Source organism: Ranitomeya variabilis, chromosome 2, assembly GCF_051348905.1.
Source record: "Ranitomeya variabilis isolate aRanVar5 chromosome 2, aRanVar5.hap1, whole genome shotgun sequence".
NCBI lineage: Eukaryota > Metazoa > Chordata > Amphibia > Anura > Dendrobatidae > Ranitomeya > Ranitomeya variabilis.
Genome location: NC_135233.1, coordinates 3466224 through 3490628, shown reverse-complemented (window position 1 = coordinate 3490628; position 24405 = coordinate 3466224). Strand labels below are relative to the sequence as shown.

General features: G+C 42.9%; 1 protein-coding gene across 2 annotated transcripts in view; it reads right to left on the bottom strand.

The window, feature by feature from the left end:
• The window catches only part of GNMT (glycine N-methyltransferase), a 177852-nt gene extending 153706 nt beyond the window's left edge, over positions 1-24146 (bottom strand). Inside the window, exon 1 of one of the 2 annotated variants that reach the window (XM_077281857.1) lies at positions 23750-24146. In XM_077281857.1, coding sequence (XP_077137972.1) covers positions 23750-23955 — 206 coding nt within the window. In that variant the 5' untranslated portion in view covers positions 23956-24146. The remainder of the gene's footprint in view (positions 1-23749) is intronic. The other variant, XM_077281858.1, reaches the window with a different exon arrangement.
• Between the last annotated feature and the right edge of the window lie 259 nt (positions 24147-24405).

The window sequence follows — 24405 nt, the reverse complement described above, 5'->3', positions numbered from 1 at the left end:
GATCAGCAGACACAAAGCATCTCAAATAAGTTTCCAAAGTCTGATTAGTTCGCTCAGTCTGGCCATTTGACTGAGGATGAAATGCGGAAGAAAAAGACAAATCAATGCCCATCTTAGCACAAAACGCCCGCCAAAACCTAAAAACAAACTGGGAACCTCTGTCGGACACAATATTCTCCGGAATACCATACAAACGAACCACATGCTGAAAAAAACAACGGAACCAAATCAGAAGAGGAAGGCAATTTAGGCAAAGGCACCAAATGAACCATCTTAGAAAACCGGTCACAAACCACCCAGATAACCGACATCCTCTGGGAAACCGGAAGATCCAAAATAAAATCCATAGAAATATGCGTCCAGGGCCTCTCAGGGACCGGCAAAGGCAAAAGCAACCCACTACCACGGGAACAACAAGGCTTGGCCCGCGCACAAGTCCCACAGGACTGCACAAAAGAACGCACGTCACGCGACAAAGAAGGCCACCAAAAGGACCTACCAACCAAATCTCTGGTACCAAAAATACCAGGATGGCCAGCCAACACAGAACAATGAACCTCAGAAATCACTCTACTAGTCCATCTATCAGGAACAAACAGTTTCCCCACTGGACAGCGGTCAGGTTTGTCAGCCTGAAATTCCTGCAGAACCCGTCGCAAATCAAGGGAAATGGCAGAAAGGACCACCCCTTCCTTCAGAATGCCGACCGGCTCAAGTACCTCAGGAGAATCAGGCAAAAAACTCTTAGAGAGGGCATCAGCCTTAATATTCTTAGAACCCGGAAGATACGAGACCACAAAATCAAAACGGGAGAAAAACAGGGACCATCGAGCCTGTCTAGGATTCAGCCGTTTGGCAGATTCGAGGTAAATCAGATTTTTATGATCGGTCAAGACCACAATACGGTGCTTAGCTCCCTCAAGCCAATGTCGCCATTCCTCAAACGCCCACTTCATAGCCAACAACTCCCGATTGCCGACATCATAATTGCGTTCAGCAGGCGAAAACTTACGGGAAAAGAAGGCACACGGTTTCATCAAGGAACCATCAGAATTCCTCTGAGACAAAACGGCCCCTGCCCCAATCTCAGAAGCGTCAACCTCAACCTGAAAAGGAAGAGAAACATCCGGCTGACGCAAGACAGGGGCAGAAGTAAATCGGCGTTTAAGCTCCTGAAAGGCAGAGACAGCCGCAGAGGACCAATTCATTACATCAGCGCCTTTCTTCGTCAAATCGGTCAGGGGTTTAACCACACTGGAGAAGTTAGCAATGAAACGGCGATAAAAATTAGCAAAGCCCAAAAATTTCTGAAGGCTTTTCACGGATGTGGGCTGAATCCAATCATGAATGGCCTGAACCTTAACCGGATCCACCTCTATAGATGAGGGAGAAAAAATGAAGCCCAAAAAAGAAACCTTCTGCACTCCAAAGAGACACTTAGACCCCTTCACAAACAAAGCATTATCACGAAGGATCTGAAATACCATCCTGACCTGTTTCACATGAGACTCCCAATCATCGGAAAAAATTAAGATATCATCCAAATATACAATCATGAATTTATCAAGATAATTCCGGAAGATATCATGCATGAAGGACTGAAAAACAGATGGAGCATTAGAGAGCCCGAATGGCATCACAAGGTATTCAAAATGGCCTTCGGGCGTATTAAACGCAGTTTTCCATTCGTAACCCTGCTTAATACGAACAAGATTATATGCCCCCGATGGTCAATTTTAGTAAACCAACTAGCCCCCTTAATCCTGGCAAACAAATCGGAAAGCAAAGGTAAAGGGTATTGAAACTTGACCGTGATCTTATTCAAGAGGCGATAATCAATACAGGGTCTCAAGGAGCCATCCTTCTTAGCAACAAAAGAAAATCCCGCTCCCAACGGTGAAGAAGATGGCCGAATATGCCCTTTCTCCAAAGACTCCTTAACATAACTCCGCATGGCGGTATGTTCAGGCACAGACAGGTTGAAAAGTCGGCCCTTAGGAAACTTACAGCCTGGAATCAAGTCAATAGCACAATCACAGTCCCTATGCGGTGGAAGGGAACTGGACTTGGGCTCATTGAATACATCCTGAAAATCAGACAAAAACTCTGGAATTTCAGAAGAGGAAGAAGAGGAGATTGACATCAAAGGAATGTCATTGTGAACCCCCTGACAACCCCAGCTAGTCACAGACATAGACTTCCAATCCAACACAGGATTATGTATCTGCAACCATGGAAACCCCAGCACAATAGCATCATGCAAATTATGCAACACCAGAAAACGACAATCTTCCTGATGGGCTGGCGCAATGCACATGGTCACCTGTGTCCAAAACTGGGGTTTATTTTTAGCCAAAGGTGTAGCATCAATCCCCCTTAAAGGAATAGGGTTCTGCAAAGACTGCAAGGGGAAACCACAACGCCTGGCAAATTCAAAGTCCATTAAGTTCAAAGCGGCGCATGAATCCACAAATGCCATGACAGAAAATGATGACAATGAGCAGATCAAGGTCACAGATAACAGAAATTTAGGTTGTACAGTTCCGATGGTAACTGAACTAGCGATTCTCTTTGCACGCTTTGGGCAGACTGAAATGACATGAGAAGCATCGCCACAGTAAAAACACAACCTATTCTGACGTCTGAATCCTTGTCGTTCCGTTCTAGACAGAATCCTATCGCACTGCATAGGCTCAGGCATCTGCTCTGAGGACAACGCCCCAGCGCGCACAGTTCTGCGCTCCCGCAAGCGCCGATCGATCTGAATGGCCAGAGACATAGAATCACTCAGACCAGCAGGCGTGGGAAACCCCACCATAACATCTTTAACAGATTCAGAAAGACCCTTTCTGAAAATTGCCGCCAAAGCATCCTCATTCCATTTAGTCAGCACAGACCATTTTCTAAATTTCTGACAATACAATTCTGCCGCTTCTTGACCCTGAGACAGGGCCAACAAGGTCTTCTCCCCTTGACCCACAGAATTTGGTTCATCATATAATAATCCTAGAGCCTGAAAAAAGGCATCTACATTAAGCAAGGCCGGATTCCCAGATTCCAGGGAAAATGCCCAATCTTGAGGGTTGCCACGCAGCAAGCAGGGAGATGACAATTTTAACCTGCTGAATGGGATCACCAGAGGAACGAGGCTTCAGAGCAAAAAACAGTTTACAGTTGTTTTTAAAACTCAAAAATTTGGACCTGTCCCCAAAAAACAAATCAGGAGTAGGAATCCTAGGCTCTAAAAGCAGAGTCTGAACAATATAATCAGAAATACCCTGTACCCTAGCAGCAAGCTGGTCTACACGAGAAACTAATCCCTGAACATCCATGCTAGCACAAGACTCCTCAGTCACCCAGAGGAAAAGAGGGAAGAAAAGACAAAGCAGGCTACAGAAAAAAAAGGCTCTTTCTTCCCTTCTTCTGAGATGCATTTAACTCATTGTTGGCCAGTTGTACTGTTATGATCCGGTGACCGTGGAGCCGCATGAGAGACTTTCTCAGGAGTAGGTGGCACCTGTACTGACAGCAAACCCTAAACTAACACCGCAACTGGAAGTAGCCGTGGGATGTACCTAACACGTTCTAGACACCTCGACACAGCCGGAGGACTAAATACCCCTATAGATGGAAATGGGAATTCTATCTTGCCTCAGAGCAGAACCCCAAAGGATAGGCAGCCCCCCACACATATTGACTGTGAGTATAAGAGGAAAGACACACGCAGGCAGAAAAACAGGATTTAGCAAAAGAGGCACTTCTAGCTAAATAGAAAAGGACAGGACAGAATTCTAAGCGGTCAGTATTAAAACCCTAAAAATATCCACAGCAGATAATACAAATATTCTACATCTAACTAAAGACATAGAAGGTATATCTGCATCTCCTGAGAATACAGCATGACTGAAAAATCCAAACAAAGTCTAAGCTGGACAAAAACACAATGAATTGCACTGAATTGCAAAGCACACTGCATGTGTGCACAGAGACAAAAAAACAGACACTTATCTTAGCTGAATTGGCAGCAGGGCATGAGGAGCCAGAGAGAGATGCAATCCCTCCAGGTTCAATGGACAACTGGCAAGGACTCATGGATCCTGCAAACCTAAATACCTAGTAGAGCTGCAATCAGCAGAAACACCTGCCCTGGATTACAACCCCAAGACAACTGCACTACCACCAACAACCACCGGAGGGAGCCCAAGAGCAGAATTCACAACAGTTGCCCTCCTACGGCCCCTCCACATCTCCTGGTGTACTGGCCTATCTCCTGGTAGTGCCTCCAGCCTCTGGACACTACGCTGACAGACACAGCAAACCTTCTTGCCACAGCTCGCATTGATGTGCCATCCTGGATGAGCTGCACTACCTGAGCCACTTGTGTGGGTTGTAGAGTCCGTCTCATGCTGCCACGAGTGTGAAAACACAACCAACATTCAAAAGTGACCAAAACATCAGCCAGAAAGCATTGGTACTGAGATGTGGTCTGTGGTCCCCACCTGCAGAACCGCTCCTTTATTGAGGGTGTCTTGATAATTGCCAATAATTTCCATCTGTTGTCTATTCCATTTGCACAACAGCATGTGAAATTGATTGTCAAACAGTGTTTCTTCCTAAGTGGACTGTCTGATTTCACAGAAGTTTTATTTACTTGGAGTTAGATTCTGTTTTTTAAGTGTTCCCTTCATTTTTTTTTGAGCACTGTATATAGCTTTGTCGTCATAAAAGGTGGGGGCCCAGAGACATTTCTTGCACAGGGGCCCCAAGCTGTCAGTATCCGCCCCTGCTCAGGGATCAATTGTACTCGCATCTTACAGACGTGAGTACAATTGAGGCTCTGACTGTCGGGTCAGAGTAATGCGAGCAGCGTGATGAGATCATGTGATCACACTGCTGACGTCACTCACTCGCGCTGCAGAGGCGAACACTGGTGGTATGGTGGTAAGTGCTCCAGTAGAGCTGAAGACACCAAAGATTAAGTGGACGGGAGGGGGACAATTTGAGTGGGGATGGGGGGATTTATTATATGTGGGGACAATTTGAGTGAGGATGGGGTTATTTATTGTGTGGGGAGATTTGGAGTGGAGATGGGGGGGGATTTAATGTGGGGAGATTTGAGGACACAAAATGAAGAGCAAAGGGGGATATTGGGGGCATATATGAGGAAACAGTACTGGGGAATAGGGGGCATGTATGAGGAAACAGGATGGGGATGGGTGTAGACAGCATGGGGAGCGAACGGGGGAATGTATGCGGACACAGTATGAGTAGCGATGTGAAAAATGTATGTGGACAGAGTATGGGGAGTGAGGGTGAATGGATGTGTGCAGACACAGTATGGGGAGTCAGGTGAGCAGGCAGTATAGAAAGTGAGGGGGTAAATATATGAGGAGACAGTATAGTGAACAGGAGGGATGTGAGAGGAGACAGTATGAGGAGGGAGGGGAATAGTGAGAGGAGATAGTATGATGAGGGAGAAAAGTGAGTGGGCACAGAATAGAAACTGAATATTGGGGGTGTAGCATGGAGGGACAGTGTGAGGGCACAGCCAGGAGGGGATAGTATACCAAGGAGGGGGAGTGTGATGAGAGAATACAGTATAAATACTGGGCCCTATAGGGGGGACACAGTATGAGAGGACAGTGTGAAGAGGGGGCCGGTGTGGAAAGGAGAGGTTCAGTGTGAAGAGCATGTACCATAAGAGGGACAGTGTGGGGGTCATATTTTGTGCAGACAATATAGTGAGGGGCAATTTTTTAGTCAGGAGCATTATAATGACACTTGTATCTTTAAGGGCGTCATGTGGAGATTTTCTGCAAAAGAGCGGAGAAGATGGAAGTCTGCAGAGACGGCTGTGGAGGAGAAAACTCATCATGGGGTCTGGACAAGATGAAGAAAAGAAGGAGAAAGACTCCAGAGGCGACGTCATCTATAAGGTACCTGGATGTAAATGTTATTTGTGATACTGACTAACTCTCATGTTTTTATTTATGTTAGGAGCATTAAAGGGGATGTCCAGGTTTATATTGAGTCTGCAGTCATTCTTTGTGACTGCAGACTTCTGAGTTCTCACAGTGCGCCCTGCACACTGTCAGGATTCTCTCGTGCTGGTGATTTACATACATGCGGTCACGTGCTGACTAGACGTGTGTGGCCTCAGTCAATGATAATGAACTGAGCGAGGCCGGGCACGTCTAGTCGGAATGTGGTCAGAAGTATATAAACCACATGCTTGTGCTGACATGACCGTCCACCGGCCAGGGAGAATCCTAAAAGTGTGCAGTGCATTAGTTGTGAGAATTCAGAAGCTGCGATGTCAGGATTCAGCTCTGCAGGTTCCAGTTGTCACATGGACACTTCACTCATATGCGACTTTCATACTTATGGTTCTGTGACAACGAGCTTCTCTTCTGCTTCTCTCAGTTTTTCACTGAACATTGAGAGCATTAGGGAGAGGAGTTCGTCGGTACATGACTAAGTGTGCAAATCGCATATGTCCGGGGGGGGTGTTTGCCAGACTGAATTCTTGCCCCGGGTGCCAGAAACCCTAGATACACCTCTGCCGGTATGCCACTGCGAGCGGTGATTACCGGGTCCGGTGGAGGGAGGTCCGTGCACAGGCAGTGAGGCAGGGACTGAGGCTGTGCACAGAGAGAATGGAGACCCGGAGACTGCCCATCCCAGTCTACGCCGAAGCCTGGAGCCTCATTATCGTAGGAATACAGGTCCTTGTCAAAAAATTAGCATATAGTGTTAAATTTCATTATTTACCATAATGTAATGATTACAATTAAACTTTCATATATTATAGATTCATTATCCACCAACTGAAATTTGTCAGGTCTTTTATTGTTTTAATACTGATGATTTTGGCATACAACTCCTGATAACCCAAAAAACCTGTCTCAATAAATTAGCATATTTCACCCGACCAATCAAATAAAAGTGTTTTTTAATACCAAACAAAAAAACCATCAAATAATAATGTTCAGTTATGCACTCAATACTTGGTCGGGAATCCTTTGGCAGAAATGACTGCTTCAATGCGGCGTGGCATGGAGGCAATCAGCCTGTGACACTGCTGAGATGTTATGGAGGCCCAGGATGCTTCAATAGCGGCCTTAAGCTCATCCAGAGTGTTGGGTCTTGCGTCTCTCAACTTTCTCTTCACAATATCCCACAGATTCTCTATGGGGTTCAGGTCAGGAGAGTTGGCAGGCCAATTGAGCACAGTAATACCATGGTCAGTAAACCATTTACCAGTGGTTTTGGCACTGTGAGCAGGTGCCAGGTCGTGCTGAAAAATGAAATCTTCATCTCCATAAAGCATTTCAGCCGATGGAAGCATGAAGTGCTCCAAAATCTCCTGATAGCTAGCTGCATTGACCCTGCCCTTGATGAAACACAGTGGACCAACACCAGCAGCTGACATGGCACCCCACACCATCACTGACTGTGGGTACTTGACACTGGACTTCAGGCATTTTGGCATTACCTTCTCCCCAGTCTTCCTCCAGACTCTGGCACCTTGATTTCCGAATGACATGCAAAATTTGCTTTCATCAGAAAAAAGTACTTGGGACCACTTAGCAACAGTCCAGTGCTGCTTCTCTGTAGCCCAGGTCAGGCGCTTCTGCCGCTGTTTACCTGGGGAATGCGGCACCTATAGCCCATTTCCTGCACACGCCTGTGCACGGTGGCTCTGGATGTTTCCACACCAGACTCAGTCCACTGCTTCCTCAGGTTCCCCAAGGTCTGGAATCGGTCCTTCTCCACAATCTTCCTCAGGGTCCGGTCACCTCTTCTCGTTGTACAGCGTTTTCTGCCACATTGTTTCCTTCCAACAGACTTACCATTGAGGTGCCTTGACACAGCACTCTGGGAACAGCCTATTTGTTGAGAAATTTCTTTCTGGGTCTTACCCTCTTGCTTGAGGGTGTCAATGATGGCCTTCTTGACATCTGTCAGGTCGCTAGTCTTACCCATGATGGGGGTTTTGAGTAATGAACCAGGCAGGGAGTTTTTAAAAGCCTCAGGTATCTTTTGCATGTGTTTAGAGTTAATTAGTTGATTCAGAAGATTAGGGTAATAGGTCGTTTAGAGAACCTTTTCTTGATATGCTAATTTATTGAGACAGGTTTTTTGGGTTTTCAGGAGTTGTAGGCCAAAATCATCAGTATTAAAACAATAAAAGACCTGACAAATTTCAGTTGGTGGATAATGAATCTATAATATATGAAAGTTTAATTGTAATCATTACATTATGGTAAATAATGAAATTTAACACTATATGCTAATTTTTTGAGAAGGACCTGTATGTCAGGTAATACATTGTTTTTCTAAAGCTTTATAGTGCAGTTTTAGGTCAGAGGGGGATGGTTAGGGATGAGCTAGGAAGGTGCAGGGACAGGTAGTGATGGCTACTTGCGGACATGTGCGGATTTGCACTTACGGTGATACAAAAAACACTGCTAGCAGTGTTTTTTTTCCATTGCTGCAAGTACCGCATTTACCGGATCGCAGCAAAACCGCAAGTGCCGCAAATGTCCGCAAGTCCCATAGGGAATGAATGAGGCCGAACGCAGTGTTGTCGTAAGTGATCCGTTACATGGCAGATGCGGAAAAACTGCCGGATCTGCTGCAAAAGTAGTGTCCTACTCACCAATGGGGGAGGCAGCACTAAAAGAGGCCCATGACGACCAATCCACTTTCCAGGAAACTGTTCATGTAGGAATGCTCGGGCCTGACACCCATAATCTGCACCATCTTGCTGGAAAAACTCAGCGAACGTGCCATCTTCAGTGCACAGTTTCCTGGAAAGTGGATTGATCGTCGTGGGCCAGTGGAATGGCCACCTAGGTCTCCCGATCTGACCCCATTAGACTTATCTTTGGGGTCATGTGAAGGCAATTGTCTGTGCTATGAAGATACGAGATGTGCAGCATCTGAAACAACGGATATTGGAAGCCTGTGCTAGCATTTCTTCTGCGGTGTTGCTATCAGTGTGTGTCAAGAGTGGCAGAAGAGGGTCGCATCGACAATCCAACACAATGGGCAGCACTTAGAACACATTTTATAAGTGGTCATAAACTTGTAAAGAACTCATGAAGGAATAAAGTTACGTTAAAACCAAGCACACCATTGTTTTTCTGGTGGAATTCTGAATGAATAAGTTTGATGTGTCACATGACCCTCTTCCCTTTGGAAAAAATAAAGTTGGGTCCAAAATGGCCGACTTCAAAATGGCTGCCATGGTCACCACCCATCTTGAAAAGTTCCCCCTCCCACATACTAATGTGCCACAAACAGGAAGTTGATATCACCAACCATTCCCATTTTATTTAGGTGTTATCCATATAAATGGCCCACCCTGTATATATAGAAGTCTAGACAGGGCATCGAGGGAGCAATGATCCTTTATGCCCTGCTCCCGAGACCGGCAGGACAGCTAATGTCACGTTACCTGCCCGCCCTATACCCAGGAGGCATGGTGGCACCCCTTAGAGGCTGGAGCATGATACCGAGTCCCTGTAAAACACCTCAAGCCACCGGTCATACGGGTTTGTCCTATGCATCTGGGGGACAGAGAGAGACATAACATCTACAACATCTGTGAGGACCTTATGAGAGGCTCAGCAGTAAGGGACTACAACACACAGGCGCCAGAGGAAGGCTACTGATTTCCACCTGGATAAGGGGACTCTGGACTTGCCGCCAAACCGTCCGGACTCTGCCTGCCCTGTGATCTGGTGCTCTGGACTGTGGACGCTGTAGTCTTCAGTAAAGGTAAAGAGACTGCAACCTTGTGTCCTCGTTCTTCACTGCACCTCTCACCTCCACCATCTACACACCGGGAGCCCTGGGGATACACTTCACCTGTGGGAAGGTATACCATCTAGCTGCCATAGCATCACCCCAGCGGACCCCTTAGCAGCGTCGGTCACCCTGACCGAATACCACAGTGGCGTCACGAACACTTCCCCTTTAAAGACCTTTCCCTTTTACACTGGCGTTCCTAGGGCCACGGGCCGGGTCAGCCACCGTGACATCCTCCTGCAAACCGAAGGACCCAGTACCGAGTACCCATAGAGGGGGCGATCCACAAACAGGAACCAAGTAGTCCATATAGTCCTGCGGGTCGGCCTGCTCAGGTCAGTGTCTTTAGTAACACACACGGGAGGTCTGCACTCCTCCAGCCACAGACACTGAATGAGAGACTCGGCCACCATTTTATCTGCCAATCCACGCCCCTGGGGTGGGGATATGTGAGCGGTCATTCCCACCCATCTCTTATGATGGCTCATAAAACCTGGCCCTGGAATGGCCAAATAACTCTCTCAGCACTATATGTGCAGGAGCATACCTCCGAGCTCACATCACCGCAGCTAATAGCCGCCATGACACACATCTCCCCTCAAGAACTCGTCTGGCGGCCATCTTACTATATATATATATATGATTATCTTGAGGCGTAAAGTCTGCTTTAATAGAAGCAGAGGTGTTGGCTATATATTCCTGTGTAGACTAGTTGCAGTGTGATTGAGCGTGTGGACAGGAGTGTTCTATCCAGGCGCCATTAATTCAGGTAATGAGTGTGGTCTGTAGAATTCCTGCTGGTCGGCCTCCATCTGCGCTCGGCCTCCATCTGCGCTCGGCCTCCATCTGCGCTCGGCCTCCATCTGCGCTCGGCCTCCATCTGCGCTCGGCCTCCATCTGCGCTCGCCCCTCTGGCGCCATCAGAGGGATCCACAAACACTTCAGGTACATTTAATACATTTAGGAGGCCGTAATGGCGCAGCGAATATAAAACACGTAGAGTAGGACTGGCCCATCTGAGAATGCCGTGACGTGGCTCCAAGAATTCATCAATTGTTTGCTAAATATCAATATGTGCACTTCATGTATTGCTGCCGACCACAGGCAGCGCTGGCTTCTTAGGTTTTCTGAAAAAAAAAAGAAGCCAACAGGTCTGTAAGAGCCAGAATTCCTGCTGGTCGGTCGGCGGCGATCAGATCCTTATTTCAGGCAATAAAATGCAAATTAATGAGGTAACAATGATACGATGTGATCTTCTCACAGGAGGGTGCACCTACAATAACAATTACAGACCCCCCATTCTCTGCAGGAGGGAAAATGGGCAAAATCAGCAGAGTATCAAAGACTGATTTCCCCACTCAATATGGTATCTGTTGTGTTCCCGTGATGCCAGGGCGGCCATGTTTACTTGGTTGGCCTCTGCACTGGTTTATGCCATTCTTAATAAACCAATAGAAGATTCAAATTCAAAGTTGACTTTTGACTGGTGGTCTTCCTCATTGGACTGTCGCACACCCGGTCCTGGCAACATCCGACCGCTTTTTAATAATGCCTTTGGACTGCATGATCCAGCAGCGCAGAGTTTGACCACGTTCTCCTACATTGTATTCTGTCTGAAAACCCTGACATGTTAGCACCACGATGGAACATAATGGGTGTGTGCATGTCCGTAAAAAATGGACGTGTGAGGAAGACTTTACTGTTAGTACAGGATGACGGAGCAGTGTATTACTGATAATACAGGATGAAGAAGCAGTGTATTACTGATAATACAGGATGATGGAGTGGTGTATTACTGATAATACAGGATGACGGAGCAGAGTATTACTGATAATACAGGATGAAGAAGCGGTGTATTACTGATAATACAGGATGACGGAGCAGTGTATTACTGATAATACAGGATGAAGAAGCAGTGTATTACTGATAATACAGGATGATGGAGTGGTGTATTACTGATAATACAGGATGACGGAGCGGAGTATTACTGATAATACAGGATGAAGAAGCGGTGTATTACTGATAATACAGGATGAAGAAGCGGTGTATTACTGATAATACAGGATGATGGAGTGGTGTATTACTGATAATACAGGATGAAGAAGCAGTGTATTACTGATAATACAGGATGATGGAGCAGTGTATTACTGATAATACAGGATGAAGAAGCGGTGTATTACTGATAATACAGGATGAAGAAGCAGTGTATTACTGATAATACAGGATGATGGAGTGGTGTATTACTGATAATACAGGATGACGGAGCGGAGTATTACTGATAATACAGGATGAAGAAGCGGTGTATTACTGATAATACAGGATGAAGAAGCGGTGTATTACTGATAATACAGGATGAAGGAGCGGAGTATTACTGATAATACAAGATGAAGAAGCAGTGTATTACTGATAATACAGGATGAAGAAGCAGTGTATTACTGATAATACAGGATGATGGAGCAGTGTATTACTGATAATACAGGATGAAGAAGCGGTGTATTACTGATAATACAGGATGAAGAAGCAGTGTATTACTGATAATACAGGATGATGGAGTGGTGTATTACTGATAATACAGGATGACGGAGCGGAGTATTACTGATAATACAGGATGAAGAAGCGGTGTATTACTGATAATACAGGATGAAGAAGCAGTGTATTACTGATAATACAGGATGAAGGAGCGGAGTATTACTGATAATACAGGATGAAGAAGCAGTGTATTACTGATAATACAGGATGAAGAAGCAGTGTATTACTGATAATACAGGATGAAGAAGCGGTGTATTACTGATAATACAGGATGAAGAAGCAGTGTATTATTGATAATACAGGATGATGGAGCAGTGTATTACTGATAATACAGGATGACGGAGCAGTGTATTACTGATAATACAGGATGAAGGAGCAGTGTATTACTGATAATACAGGATGAAGAAGCAGTGTATTACTGATAATACAGGATGAAGAAGCAGTGTATTACTGATAATACAGGATGAAGGAGCAGTGTATTACTGATAATACAGGATGAAGAAGCGGTGTATTACTGATAATACAGGATGATGGAGCAGTGTATTACTGATAATACAGGATGATGGAGCAGTGTATTACTGATAATACAGGATGAAGAAGCGGTGTATTACTGATAATACAGGATGAAGAAGCAGTGTATTACTGATAATACAGGATGATGGAGTGGTGTATTACTGATAATACAGGATGACGGAGCGGAGTATTACTGATAATACAGGATGAAGAAGCGGTGTATTACTGATAATACAGGATGACGGAGCAGTGTATTACTGATAATACAGGATGAAGAAGCAGTGTATTACTGATAATACAGGATGAAGAAGCAGTGTATTACTGATAATACAAGATGACGGAGCAGTGTATTACTGATAATACAGGATGAAGAAGCGGTGTATTACTGATAATACAGGATGAAGAAGCGGTGTATTACTGATAATACAGGATGACGGAGCAGTGTATTACTGATAATACAGGATGAAGAAGCGGTGTATTACTGATAATACAGGATGAAGAAGCAGTGTATTACTGATAATACAGGATGACGGAGCAGTGTATTACTGATAATACAGGATGAAGAAGCAGTGTATTACTGATAATACAGGATGAAGAAGCAGTGTATTACTGATAATACAGGATGACGGAGCAGTGTATTACTGATAATACAGGATGAAGAAGCGGTGTATTACTGATAATACAGGATGACGGAGCGGTGTATTACTGATAATACAGGATGATGGAGCAGTGTATTACTGATAATACAGGATGAAGAAGCGGAGTATTACTGATAATACAGGATGACGGAGCAGTGTATTACTGATAATACAGGATGACGGAGCAGTGTATTACTGATAATACAGGATGAAGAAGCGGTGTATTACTGATAATACAGGATGATGGAGCGGTGTATTACTGATAATACAGGATGATGGAGCAGTGTATTACTGATAATACAGGATGACGGAGCAGTGTATTACTGATAATACAGGATGAAGGAGCAGTGTATTACTGATAATACAGGATGATGGAGTGGTGTATTACTGATAATACAGGATGACGGAGCGGAGTATTACTGATAATACAGGATGAAGAAGCGGTGTATTACTGATAATACAGGATGAAGAAGCGGTGTATTACTGATAATACAGGATGATGGAGTGGTGTATTACTGATAATACAGGATGAAGAAGCAGTGTATTACTGATAATACAGGATGATGGAGCAGTGTATTACTGATAATACAGGATGAAGAAGCGGTGTATTACTGATAATACAGGATGAAGAAGCAGTGTATTACTGATAATACAGGATGATGGAGTGGTGTATTACTGATAATACAGGATGACGGAGCGGAGTATTACTGATAATACAGGATGAAGAAGCGGTGTATTACTGATAATACAGGATGAAGAAGCGGTGTATTACTGATAATACAGGATGATGGAGTGGTGTATTACTGATAATACAGGATGAAGAAGCAGTGTATTACTGATAATACAGGATGATGGAGCAGTGTATTACTGATAATACAGGATGAAGAAGCGGTGTATTACTGATAATACAGGATGAAGAAGCAGTGTATTACTGATAATACAGGATGATGGAGTGGTGTATTACTGATAATACAGGATGACGGAGCGGAGTATTACTGATAATACAGGATGAAGAAGCGGTGTATTACTGATAATACAGGATGAAGAAGCGGTGTATTACTGATAATACAGGATGAAGGAGCGGAGTATTACTGATAATACAGGATGACGGAGCGGTGTATTACTGATAATACAAGATGAAGAAGCAGTGTATTACTGATAATACAGGATGAAGAAGCAGTGTATTACTGATAATACAGGATGATGGAGCAGTGTATTACTGATAATACAGGATGAAGAAGCGGTGTATTACTGATAATACAGGATGAAGAAGCAGTGTATTACTGATAATACAGGATGATGGAGTGGTGTATTACTGATAATACAGGATGACGGAGCGGAGTATTACTGATAATACAGGATGAAGAAGCGGTGTATTACTGATAATACAGGATGAAGAAGCAGTGTATTACTGATAATACAGGATGAAGGAGCGGAGTATTACTGATAATACAGGATGAAGAAGCAGTGTATTACTGATAATACAGGATGAAGAAGCAGTGTATTACTGATAATACAGGATGAAGAAGCGGTGTATTACTGATAATACAGGATGAAGAAGCAGTGTATTATTGATAATACAGGATGATGGAGCAGTGTATTACTGATAATACAGGATGACGGAGCAGTGTATTACTGATAATACAGGATGAAGGAGCAGTGTATTACTGATAATACAGGATGAAGAAGCAGTGTATTACTGATAATACAGGATGAAGAAGCAGTGTATTACTGATAATACAGGATGAAGGAGCAGTGTATTACTGATAATACAGGATGAAGAAGCGGTGTATTACTGATAATACAGGATGATGGAGCAGTGTATTACTGATAATACAGGATGATGGAGCAGTGTATTACTGATAATACAGGATGAAGAAGCGGTGTATTACTGATAATACAGGATGAAGAAGCAGTGTATTACTGATAATACAGGATGATGGAGTGGTGTATTACTGATAATACAGGATGACGGAGCGGAGTATTACTGATAATACAGGATGAAGAAGCGGTGTATTACTGATAATACAGGATGACGGAGCAGTGTATTACTGATAATACAGGATGAAGAAGCAGTGTATTACTGATAATACAGGATGACAGAGCAGTGTATTACTGATAATACAGGATGAAGAAGCAGTGTATTACTGATAATACAGGATGAAGAAGCAGTGTATTACTGATAATACAAGATGACGGAGCAGTGTATTACTGATAATACAGGATGAAGAAGCGGTGTATTACTGATAATACAGGATGAAGAAGCGGTGTATTACTGATAATACAGGATGACGGAGCAGTGTATTACTGATAATACAGGATGAAGAAGCGGTGTATTACTGATAATACAGGATGAAGAAGCAGTGTATTACTGATAATACAGGATGACGGAGCAGTGTATTACTGATAATACAGGATGAAGAAGCAGTGTATTACTGATAATACAGGATGAAGAAGCAGTGTATTACTGATAATACAGGATGACGGAGCAGTGTATTACTGATAATACAGGATGAAGAAGCGGTGTATTACTGATAATACAGGATGACGGAGCGGTGTATTACTGATAATACAGGATGATGGAGCAGTGTATTACTGATAATACAGGATGAAGAAGCGGAGTATTACTGATAATACAGGATGACGGAGCAGTGTATTACTGATAATACAGGATGACGGAGCAGTGTATTACTGATAATACAGGATGAAGAAGCGGTGTATTACTGATAATACAGGATGATGGAGCGGTGTATTACTGATAATACAGGATGATGGAGCAGTGTATTACTGATAATACAGGATGACGGAGCAGTGTATTACTGATAATACAGGATGAAGGAGCAGTGTATTACTGATAATACAGGATGACGGAGCAAAGTATTACTGATAATACAGGATGAAGAAGCAGTGTATTACTGGTAATACAGGATGAAGATGCGGTGTATTACTGATAATACAGGATGACGGAGCAGTGTATTACTGATAATACAGGATGAAGAAGCGGTGTATTACTGATAATACAGGATGAAGGAGCAGTGTATTACTGATAATACAGTATGAAGACGCAGTGTATTACTGATAATACAGGATGACGGAGCGGAGTATTACTGATAATACAGGATGAAGAAGCAGTGTGTTACTGATAATACAGTATGAAGACGCAGTGTATTACTGATAATACAGGATGACGGAGCAGAGTATTACTGATAATACAGGATGACGGAGCAGTGTATTACTGATAATACAGGATGAAGGAGCAGTGTATTACTGATAATACAGGATGACGGAGCAGTGTATTACTGATAATACAGGATGAAGGAGCAGTGTATTACTGATAATACAGGATGACGGAGCAAAGTATTACTGATAATACAGGATGAAGAAGCAGTGTATTACTGATAATACAGTATGAAGACGCAGTGTATTACTGATAATACAGGATGACGGAGCAGAGTATTACTGATAATACAGGATGACGGAGCAGTGTATTACTGATAATACAGGATGAAGGAGCAGTGTATTACTGATAATACAGGATGACGGAGCAAAGTATTACTGATAATACAGGATGAAGAAGCAGTGTATTACTGGTAATACAGGATGAAGATGCGGTGTATTACTGATAATACAGTAAGAAGACGCAGTGTATTACTGATAATACAGGATGACGGAGCGGAGTATTACTGATAATACAGGATGAAGAAGCAGTGTATTATTGATAATACAGGATGAAGAAGCAGTGTATTACTGATAATACAGGATGATGGAGCGGAGTATTACTGATAATACAGGATGAAGAAGCAGTGTATTACTGATAATACAGGATGAAGGAGCGGAGTATTACTGATAATACAGGATGACGGAGCAGTGTATTACTGATAATACAGGATGAAGAAGCGGTGTATTACTGATAATACAGGATGACGGAGTGGTGTATTACTGATAATACAGGATGAAGAAGCGGTGTATTACTGATAATACAGGATGACGGAGTGGTGCATTACTGATAATACAGGATGAAGGAGCGGTGTATTACTGATAATAAACGATGAAGAAGCGGTGTATTACTGATAGTACAGGATGAAGGAGCGGTGTATTACTGATAGTACAGTATGAAGAAGCAGTGTATTACTGATAATACAGGATGACGGAGCGGTGTATTACTGATAATACAGGATGACGGAGCAGTGCATTACTGATAATACAGGATGAAGGAGCGGTGTATTACTGATAATACAGGATGAAGAAGCGGAGTATTACTGATAATACAGGATGAAGGAGCGGTGTATTACTGATAATACAGGATGACGGAGCGGAGTATTACTGATAATACAGGATGAAGGAGCAGTGTATTACTGATAATACAGGATGAAGGAGCGGAGTATTACTGATAATACAGGATGATGGAGCAGTGTATTACTGATAATACAGGATGACGGAGCAGTGTATTACTGATAATACAGGATGAAGGAGCGGTGTGTTACTGATAATACAGGATGAAGAAGCGGAGTATTACTGATAATACAGGATGAAGGAGCGGAGTATTACTGATAATACAGGATGATGGAGCAGTGTATTACTGATAATACAGGATGACGGAGCAGTGCATTACTGATAATACAGGATGAAGGAGCGGTGTATTACTGATAATACAGGATGAAGAAGCGGAGTATTACTGATAATACAGGATGAAGGAGCGGTGTATTACTGATAATACAGGATGACGGAGCGGTGTATTACTGATAATACAGGATGAAGAAGCGGAGTATTACTGATAATACAGGATGAAGGAGCGGTGTATTACTGATAATACAGGATGACGTAGTGGTGTATTACTGATAATACAGGATGAAGGAGCAGTGTATTACTGATAATACAGTATGAAGGAGCGGTGTATTACTGATAATACAGGATGAAGAAGCGGTGTATTACTGATAATACAGGATGAAGGAGCGGAGTATTACTGATAATACAGGATGAAGGAGCGGTGTATTACTGATAATACAGGATGATGGAGCGGTGTATTACTGATAATACAGTATGAAGAAGCAGTGTATTACTGATAATACAGGATGACGGAGCAGTGTATTACTGATAATACAGGATGACGGAGTGGAGTATTACTGATAATACAGGATGAAGGAGCAGTGTATTACTGATAATACAGGATGAAGGAGCGGAGTATTACTGATAATACAGGATGACGTAGTGGTGTATTTCTGATAATACAGGATGAAGGAGCAGTGTATTACTGATAATACAGGATGACAGAGCAGTGTATTACTGATAATACAGGATGACGTAGTGGTGTATTACTGATAATACAGGATGAAGGAGCGGAGTATTACTGATAATACAGGATGAAGGAGCAGTGTATTACTGATAATACAGGATGACGTAGTGGTGTATTACTGATAATACAGGATGATGGAGCAGTGTATTACTGATAATACAGGATGAAGAAGCGGTGTATTACTGATAATACAGGATGAAGGAGCGGAGTATTACTGATAATACAGGATGAAGGAGCGGAGAATTACTGATAATACAGGATGAAGGAGCGGAGTATTACTGGTAATACAGGATGAAGGAGCAGTGTATTACTGATAATACAGGATGACGTAGTGGTGTATTACTGATAATACAGGATGAAGGAGCGGAGTATTACTGATAATACAGGAAGAAGGAGCAGTGTATTACTGATAATACAGGATGACGGAGCAGTGTATTACTGATAATACAGGATGACGTAGTGGTGTATTACTGATAATACAGGATGATGGAGCAGTGTATTACTGATAATACAGGATGAAGAAGCGGTGTATTACTGATAATACAGGATGACGGAGCGGTGTATTACTGATAATACAGGATGATGGAGCAGTGTATTACTGATAATACAGGATGAAGAAGCGGAGTATTACTGATAATACAGGATGACGGAGCAGTGTATTACTGATAATACAGGATGACGGAGCAGTGTATTACTGATAATACAGGATGAAGAAGCGGTGTATTACTGATAATACAGGATGACGGAGCGGTGTATTACTGATAATACAGGATGATGGAGCAGTGTATTACTGATAATACAGGATGACGCAGCAGTGTATTACTGATAATACAGGATGAAGAAGCAGTGTATTACTGGTAATACAGGATGAAGATGCGGTGTATTACTGATAATACAGGATGACGGAGCAGTGTATTACTGATAATACAGGATGAAGAAGCGGTGTATTACTGATAATACAGGATGAAGGAGCAGTGTATTACTGATAATACAGTATGAAGAAGCAGTGTATTACTGATAATACAGGATGACGGAGCGGAGTATTACTGATAATACAGGATGAAGAAGCAGTGTATTACTGATAATACAGTATGAAGACGCAGTGTATTACTGATAATACAGGATGACGGAGCAGAGTATTACTGATAATACAGGATGACGGAGCAGTGTATTACTGATAATACAGGATGTAGGAGCAGTGTATTACTGATAATATAGGATGACGGAGCGGAGTATTACTGATAATACAGGATGAAGAAGCAGTGTATTACTGGTAATACAGGATGAAGATGCGGTGTATTACTGATAATACAGGATGACGGAGCAGTGTATTACTGATAATACAGGATGAAGAAGCGGTGTATTACTGATAATACAGGATGAAGGAGCAGTGTATTACTGATAATACAGTAAGAAGACGCAGTGTATTACTGATAATACAGGATGACGGAGCGGAGTATTACTGATAATACAGGATGAAGAAGCAGTGTATTATTGATAATACAGGATGAAGAAGCAGTGTATTACTGATAATACAGGATGACGGAGCGGAGTATTACTGATAATACAGGATGAAGAAGCAGTGTATTACTGATAATACAGGATGAAGGAGCAGTGTATTACTGATAATACAGTATGAAGAAGCAGTGTATTACTGATAATACAGGATGACGGAGCAGTGTATTACTGATAATACAGGATGAAGAAGCGGTGTATTACTGATAATACAGGATGAAGGAGCGGTGTGTTACTGATAATACAGGATGATGGAGCGGTGTATTACTGATAATACAGGATGAAGAAGCAGTGTATTACTGATAATACAGAATGAAGGAGCGGTGTATTACTGATAATACAGTATGAAGAAGCAGTGTATTACTGATAATACAGGATGAAGAAGCGGTGTATTACTGATAGTACAGGATGAAGGAGCGGTGTATTACTGATAGTACAGTATGAAGAAGCGGTGTATTACTGATAGTACAGGATGAAGGAGCGGTGTATTACTGATAGTACAGTATGAAGAAGCAGTGTATTACTGATAATACAGGATGACGGAGCGGTGTATTACTGATAATACAGGATGACGGAGCAGTGCATTACTGATAATACAGGATGAAGGAGCGGTGTATTACTGATAATACAGGATGAAGAAGCGGAGTATTACTGATAATACAGGATGAAGGAGCGGTGTATTACTGATAATACAGGATGACGGAGCGGAGTATTACTGATAATACAGGATGAAGGAGCAGTGTATTACTGATAATACAGGATGAAGGAGCGGAGTATTACTGATAATACAGGATGATGGAGCAGTGTATTACTGATAATACAGGATGACGGAGCAGTGTATTACTGATAATACAGGATGAAGGAGCAGTGTATTACTGATAATACAGGATGACGGAGCGGTGTATTACTGATAATACAGGATGAAGGAGCGGTGTATTACTGATAATACAGGATGAAGGAGCGGTGTATTACTGATAATACAGGATGACGTAGTGGTGTATTACTGATAATACAGGATGAAGGAGCGGTGTATTACTGATAATACAGTATGAAGAAGCAGTGTATTACTGATAATACAGGATGACGTAGTGGTGTATTACTGATAATACAGGATGAAGGAGCGGAGTATTACTGATAATACAGGATGAAGGAGCGGTGTATTACTGATAATACAGGATGATGGAGCGGTGTATTACTGATAATACAGTATGAAGAAGCAGTGTATTACTGATAATACAGGATGACGGAGCAGTGTATTACTGATAATACAGGATGACGGAGTGGAGTATTACTGATAATACAGGATGAAGGAGCAGTGTATTACTGATAATACAGGATGAAGGAGCGGAGTATTACTGATAATACAGGATGACGTAGTGGTGTATTTCTGATAATACAGGATGAAGGAGCAGTGTATTACTGATAATACAGGATGACGTAGTGGTGTATTACTGATAATACAGGATGAAGGAGCGGAGTATTACTGATAATACAGGATGAAGGAGCGGAGTATTACTGATAGTACAGTATGAAGAAGCGGTGTATTACTGATAATACAGGATGATGGAGCAGTGTATTACTGATAATACAGGATGAAGAAGCGCTGTATTACTGATAATACAGGATGAAGGAGCGGAGTATTACTGATAATACAGGATGAAGGAGCGGTGTATTACTGATAATACAGGATGAAGGAGCGGAGTATTACTGGTAATACAGGATGAAGGAGCAGTGTATTACTGATAATACAGGATGACGTAGTGGTGTATTACTGATAATACAGGATGAAGAAGCAGTGTATTACTGATAATACAGGATGAAGGAGCGGAGTATTACTGATAATACAGGATGAAGGAGCAGTGTATTACTGATAATACAGGATGACGGAGCAGTGTATTACTGATAATACAGGATGACATAGTGGTGTATTACTGATAATACAGGATGAAGGAGCGGAGTATTACTGATAATACAGGATGATGGAGCGGTGTATTACTGATAATACAGGATGAAGAAGCGGTGTATTACTGATAATACAGGATGAAGAAGCGGAGTATTACTGGTAATACAGGATGACGGAGCAGTGTATTACTGATAATACAGGATGACGTAGTGGTGTATTACTGATAATACAGGATGAAGGAGCGGAGTATTACTGATAATACAGGATGAAGGAGCAATGTATTACTGATAATACAGGATGACGGAGCAGTGTATTACTGATAATACAGGATGACGTAGTGGTGTATTACTGATAATACAGGATGATGGAGCAGTGTATTACTGATAATACAGGATGAAGAAGCGGTGTATTACTGATAATACAGGATGAAGGAGCGGAGTATTACTGATAATACAGGATGAAGGAGCGGAGTATTACTGATAATACAGGATGAAGGAGCGGAGTATTACTGATAATACAGGATGAAGGAGCGGAGTATTACTGATAATACAGGATGACGGAGCAGTGTATTACTGATAATACAGGATGAAGGAGCAGTGTATTACTGATAATACAGGATGAAGGAGCAGTGTATTACTGATAATACAGGATGACATAGTGGTGTATTACTGATAATACAGGATGAAGGAGCAGTGTATTACTGATAATACAGGATGAAGGAGCAGTGTATTACTGATAATACAGGATGAAGGAGCAGTGTATTACTGATAATACAGGATGAAGGAGCAGTGTATTACTGATAATACAGGATGACATAGTGGTGTATTACTGATAATACAGGATGAAGGAGCAGTGTATTACTGATAATACAGGATGACGGAGCAGTGTATTACTGATAATACAGGATGAAGGAGCGGAGTATTACTGATAATACAGGATGAAGAAGCGGTGTATTACTGATAATACAGGATCGGTGTATTACTGATAATACAGTATGAAGGAGCGGTGTATTACTGATAATACAGGATGACGGAGCAGTGTATTACTGATAATACAGGATGAAGGAGCGGAGTATTACTGATAATACAGGATGACGGAGCAGTGTATTACTGATAATACAGGATGATGGAGCGGTGTATTACTGATAATACAGGATGAAGAAGCGGTGTATTACTGATAATACAGGATCGGTGTATTACTGATAATACAGGATGAAGGAGCGGTGTATTACTGATAATACAGGATGACGGAGCAGTGTATTACTGATAATACAGGATGAAGGAGCGGAGTATTACTGATAATACAGGATGACGGAGCAGTGTATTACTGATAATACAGGATGACGGAGCGGTGCATGACAGTAGGTGATTACGCCATGCCGTGCACTACCGTATGTGACTTGTATGTCATGTAAGTAGCTCTGGAGATTTGTGTGTCAGGACATCGGCTCATTGATATATTCTGTTTCATGTATTACATGACAGTGTACAAGCGTCCTGTCACTCCAGGTTTGCCTCTGTCACCATGTCTCAGTGTGCTCACCCAGTGCCGCAGGCGACGTCCAGCACCGTCTGGCAGTCATGCTGGTGTAGCAGGCTCAGGATCCAGGTCCGATATTCATCTGTACGGCCTCTCTTGTCCCCAATGTAGTAATGCCAGACACGAGCTGCTCGCCCATCAGCATACTGGTCGGGAAGGCCTTCAGCTGCCACCCCCAGTGACCGGGTGCGATACACACTGTCCACCATTGTTTCACCTGCGATGTTAGCGACACGTTATACCTGAGGGATCAAAGCCAGTCACCGTTATACAGCATGTGCCTGGAAGTGACTGTCCACGTTCTGCACTGTCAGCACAGAGTGATTACACACTGAAAACACACAGTGTCCGACCAATCCCTGCACCGACATGTCTGACACCCCCACCCAGATCACTGGCTGTGCCCAAACATACAGCTGCACAACTTCCCACAAGTGTCACACCTCCCACACAGCCAATCCACAGTGGTGCCCCCAGGGGTGGAGGGCGAAGCACCAGTGAGGATGTGTCCCGTCACCCCACACGTCACACGACAGGGAACTCCACACGTCCTCAATGTGACGGGAGGGAAGGAAGGAAGGGAAGAAGGGATGGAGGAAGGAAGAAAGGCAGGCAGGAAAGGAGGAAGGAAGGAAGGGAGGGAGGGAGGGAGGAGGGGA